This window comes from Nicotiana tabacum, chromosome 24 (genome assembly GCF_000715075.1).
Source record: "Nicotiana tabacum cultivar K326 chromosome 24, ASM71507v2, whole genome shotgun sequence".
NCBI lineage: Eukaryota > Viridiplantae > Streptophyta > Magnoliopsida > Solanales > Solanaceae > Nicotiana > Nicotiana tabacum.
Window position 1 is genome coordinate 100,259,756 of NC_134103.1, and position 5,007 is coordinate 100,264,762.

Genomic DNA, 5,007 nt, shown 5'->3' on the forward strand with positions numbered 1-5,007 from the left:
TAAATGGATTTCTGGGTCGTGACAGCATGAATAAGTTTTATAATGCTACTTGTATCGTTATGATAAAAGACGATTATATTAATGAAGAAAATAAAAAATAAAAGAGTTCTTGATTGTAATAAATAACTATGGCACTTAAGCACGCAAACAACAATACAAATAACTAGGGGTGACAAACGGGGTGTTTGGGCTGAAGTTGGGCGTGTCAAGATGGGCTGAGTAAATAAATTGGCTAATGCCCAACCTTGCCCAAATTTCATTGAAGAATTAACCCAAATAGCCGCCCACCTAATCTCTTAAACTAAAAATAGCCGATGGATATATAATATATATGTAATTCATGTATAATATATGTATAATATGTATAATCAATATATAATCTATATATACCGGCTAGAAAAAGTAAACAGTGAATCTGACAGGCTATTTGTGTAAAAATTCCAAGTTTATTTGGGTCAAGATGGACTGGGTTTAGATGGGTTAAATAATGGGCGGTAACCCAACCCACCCAACTTGACCCAAATCTATACAATATTCTCAACTTTTAAACAAATCAAAACCCAATATTTTAAAAATAATAAAAAAAAATATATTCACAAATAATCTCCTCTAACTCAAATCATGATATGTTGTGAATTATATTGTGATACCTAAAAAATAGCTCAGTAAACGTTCTTTATTTATTAATATAAATTTTATTTGTTGTTGTCTTTATTGTGATATTGTGTATAATTTCTTCTTTATTTTCATTTTTTTCATGTTTGATGATTATTTTGTCAACAACAGCTAGTTAAATAAATCATTCACATCATGAAACGAAATTATCCATTTTGTTGAAATGAAAGAAAATATATTTTCTACGTCATGAAAAGAAAATACTCATTTTGTTGAAATGATAGAAAATATTTTTTTTCTACATTCTGAAAAGAAAGTACTCATTTTGTTGAAATGAAAGAAATATTTTTTTTACTTCAATACTCATTTTGTTGAAATTAAAAAAAATACTTTTTCTATATCATGAAAAGAAAGTACTATTTTGTTGAAATGAAATAAAATACTTTTCTACATCATGAAAAAAAGTACTCTAAATAATATTTTCATATATTAAGGGTGGGGGATGGGGGTGCGTGGGTGAGGGTGGGGGTGGGGGTAGGGTGGGTAGGGTGGAGTGGGGATGGGGTGGTGGGGTTGGGTGGGGATAAGGTGGTGGGGGTTGGGGATGAGGTAGGGTTGGGGGGTAGGGGTAGGGGTAGGGGAGGTGGGTAAGTGGGGAAGGGGTGGGGTGGGGTGGTGGGAGTTGGTGGGGATGGGGATGGTTGAAAAAGAGTTTTGAAAAATATTTTTCCTTCTCTAAATAGGGAAAATAGTTTTCTTCAATTGGAGAAAAACACGTTCATAAGAAAAATATTTTCCAAACATTTAAATCAACCAAACATGAAAAAATTAAAAATATTTTTCAAGAAATATTTTCCTTCATACCAAATATACCCTGAAGCTATTACATGGGACAAGGTAGAACTTTAAGATTATGCATTTCCATGGGTCAAGGTTGGGCATCATCATGGATCCATTTGCGTCGATGATTTGTAATGGGTTAACTTTGGCCAGCCCCAAACAACCCATCTTCAAAATAGTTCTAGCCCAAACTCATTATTATTTGGGCGGGTCAAATGAGTTTGTGTTAGTTTTGTCGCTCCTGCAAATAACATAACCATAAGTAATTCAACTACCTCTTGTGAAATAATTATCAAAATGCTTGATAGCTCCTTCGTCTTATTGCTTTGTTTGAAAATACATATTCGAATTGTATGCTTTCTCTATCTCTACTTATAACTAAATAAGGGGCGGATCTACATAGAGCCGAGGGGGTGCGCCGGCACCCGCAGACCTCGGTCGGAACTCTGTGTATATATCTATATTTATAGAAGAAATATTGTACATATAATAAAATGACACTCTAACGAACAAAACAGCCACTGGGTGCCAATGGTAAAGACCCGAAAATATCTCCCTAGTAGCGGAAGTTCGAAACCTGTGCAACACATAAAAGTTTTGGAACTTTTATTAGTGTACTATTGGACAATTAATGTGAGGTGTACGACACTTCACTTGTTTTCTTTCTTATTTATTCTTTGTTTTACTTTATTATACACTTTTTGATTTTTCTATTGCTTTCTTTACCATTAAAATACAAAAGCTCCTTTATTTCCCCCCCTGCCTCTCCCCCCCCCCCCCAAAACCCTTCTCTTCTATGGTGCTGCTGCCCCAAGCTTGGGGACTCTTGGGTTTTCAGTTTTTCAGTCTGTCACTCACCGGCGGTTGGCCACCACCGTTTGGTGTTCACTTTTCCATTGCACCTCACCTTGTTGCTGCACCTTTCCTTTGTAATTTGACTGTAAATCTTTCTTATTCTCTCATTTTTTTAAATTTTTTTTATGTTGGGTTTCTCTGAAAATAAATTTTTTGGTGGTATAGTTAATATTTAATAGTATTATAGTATAGACTTATAAGTTACTAAACCCCTTTGACCCTTTCATTCTCTCCCTTGTTTTCCTTTTATTCAATTCAGATTTGATTTTTTTTCTCTGTTCCAATCTTTAATTTATAGTTTATTATGTTATTGTGTATATTGTTCCCTTGATTCTCTGATTGTATTAGCTATTTAGCTTTTGTATGATTTTTGTGTAAATATATGCTAAGATGATGTGTTTCATGATCAGATAAGTTTTTAAAGCATTTTGTTGTTTAGATTTTTTCAGTTTTAATTATAATTTATACCAAAAATGTATATGACATCCTTAAATTAATTATGAGTTAGATTGAACATTTGTTTTGTAGGAAAGATTGAGATGGATAAATTTGTCGTAAAGATGAATTATTCTCAACCAAGTTCTAGTTCTAGTGTGCAATTATTGAGTCAGGCAATACCTCCAGAAAACCGTGCGAATGTCAATCTTTCTCTTCTTATCGACGAGCTTGACTCAGAATCATTTAGCACCGATCCAGGAGAAAGAATACCCATTGCTAATTATAACCTTCAATTACGAGATGCGGTGAGGAGATATTACATTCAAAATGGGCCTTGTCAACCTACCAATCATCAATTTCCTAAAACTACAATAGGAGGAAGAATGCACCAATTTAAACCAAGTTGGTTCAAACGTTCATTTTTAAGATGGTTGGAGTATAGTGTGAAAAAAGATGTCGCATATTGTCTATGTTGTTATTTGTTCAAAAATGAATTCGTTCATGAAAGTGCGGATGAATATTTTACAAAAAGTAATTTTAGGACATGGAATAAGGCTTTTGAAAGGTTCCATTTGCATGTCGGTGAGATTAGTAGTGTCCATAATAAATGTTTCAACAAGATGCTAGATTTGTCAAATCATCATCAATCAATTCAAGTTGTTTTAGACAAGCATTCAGAGAAGGTGAAAAGTGAGTACCGAATGCGCTTGGAAGCCTCGTTTGATGTTGCAAGACGTCTCTCGCATCATGGATTACCTTTTCGAGATCATGACGAAAGTGAATATTCAACAAATCAAGGCTTATTTCTAAGCTTTTTGCGGTGGCATGGGGACAAACATCCGGATGTGGGAAAAGTAATAATAGAAAATGCTCCACAAAATGATACTTTAACTTGTCCTATGATTCAAAAGGATATTGTCAATGCTTGTGCAAAAGAAACATTGAAATCTATAATTGAAGACTTGAATAGAGATTACTTTGGTATATTAGCCGATGAATCCAAAGATATCTCACACAAAGAACAAATGGCTCTTATTTTGCGGTATGTTAATAAAAATGGTGAAGTGGTAGAACGATTTGTTTGCCTTGTCCATGTTAGTGATATATCAGCATACTCATTAAAGGAAGAAATATATTCTTTGCTTTCGGATCACTCACTAAGTACATCCAAAATACGTGGACAAGGTTATGATGGAGCTAGTAATATGAAGGGAGAGATAAATGGTCTCAAGACTTTTAATTATGAAAGATAGCTCATCGGCATATTACATTCATTGCTTCGCTCATAAATTACAATTAACACTTGTAGCTATTGCTAAAAAGCATTTGGATGTTGATGAATTTTTTGATCATGTTACTAATATGTTGAATGTTATTGGAGGATCTTTCAAGCGCAGAGAATTGCTTCGTCATCATCAAGCTGAAGAGTTGGAGAAATTACTCGAGTCCGGTGAAGTTATTACCGGACAAGGATTAAATCAAGAATGTGGATTTCAAAGACTAGGTGATACTCGTTGGGGATCCTATTTTAAAACATTGGATAACTTTATTGCTATTTTCTCTTCTATTGTTCGTGTGCTTAAATTGATTGAGTATGAAGGTTCTACCTCACATGAAAGAAATCAAGCAGAGTATCTTTTGGGTAAGATTAGAACATTCAAATTTATTTTCGTGCTTCATTTGATGGTGAAAGTGTTGGCCATATCAAATGAATTGAGCAAGATCTTACAAAAAAAGGATCAAGATATTGTTAATGTCGTGGTGTTTCTTGACATTACAAAGAAAAGGTTGCAAGATATGAGGGAAACTGGATAGAAATCTCTATTAGATGATGTTTCCTCATTTTGTGATAGGCATGATATTTTGATTCCGAAGATGGATGAGTCTTACTTTCCTAAAAAGTCTAAGCGTAAGTCTAATGTTTGTTACTCACATCACTTGCGTGTTGAAATCTTTTGTGCTGTGATTGATGTACAACTTCAAGAGCTTAATGAACGTTTTGATGTAGTAAGTAGTGATTTGCTTCTTGGGATGGCTAGCTTGAGTCCAGTTAATTCCTTTGCTAATTTTGATAAGGATAGAATAATGACACTGGCAAAATGTTATCCAAATGAATTTGATAAATTCCAGCTTCGGGATTTGAGTTATCAACTCGATACCTTCATAATTCATATGCGAGGGGATGATCCCAAGTTCTCCAACTTGCAAGGAATTAGAGATTTAGCAAAAGCATTGGTTGAAGCAAATCTTGTGGAGACT

At 34.2% G+C, this 5,007-nt stretch overlaps 1 protein-coding gene across 1 annotated transcript; it reads left to right on the top strand.

The window, feature by feature from the left end:
- The first annotated feature begins 2,870 nt into the window (after window positions 1-2,870).
- LOC107797369 (uncharacterized) lies at window positions 2,871-4,563 on the top strand. Its single transcript, XM_016620252.1, has 2 exons — window positions 2,871-3,972; window positions 4,058-4,563. Exons 1-2 carry the CDS (start codon window positions 2,871-2,873, stop codon window positions 4,561-4,563), a joined length of 1,608 nt encoding a protein of 535 aa, XP_016475738.1.
- The last annotated feature ends 444 nt before the right edge of the window (window positions 4,564-5,007 follow it).

Bases quoted from the DNA above. Each gene is read 5' to 3' on its own strand.
- LOC107797369 (XM_016620252.1), top strand. From the start codon at position 2,871: ATGAATTATTCTCAACCAAGTTCTAGTTCTAGTGTGCAATTATTGAGT. The intron at 3,973-4,057 runs GTCTCAAGACTT...TAACACTTGTAG, and splicing joins TATGAAGGGAGAGATAAATG to CTATTGCTAAAAAGCATTTG.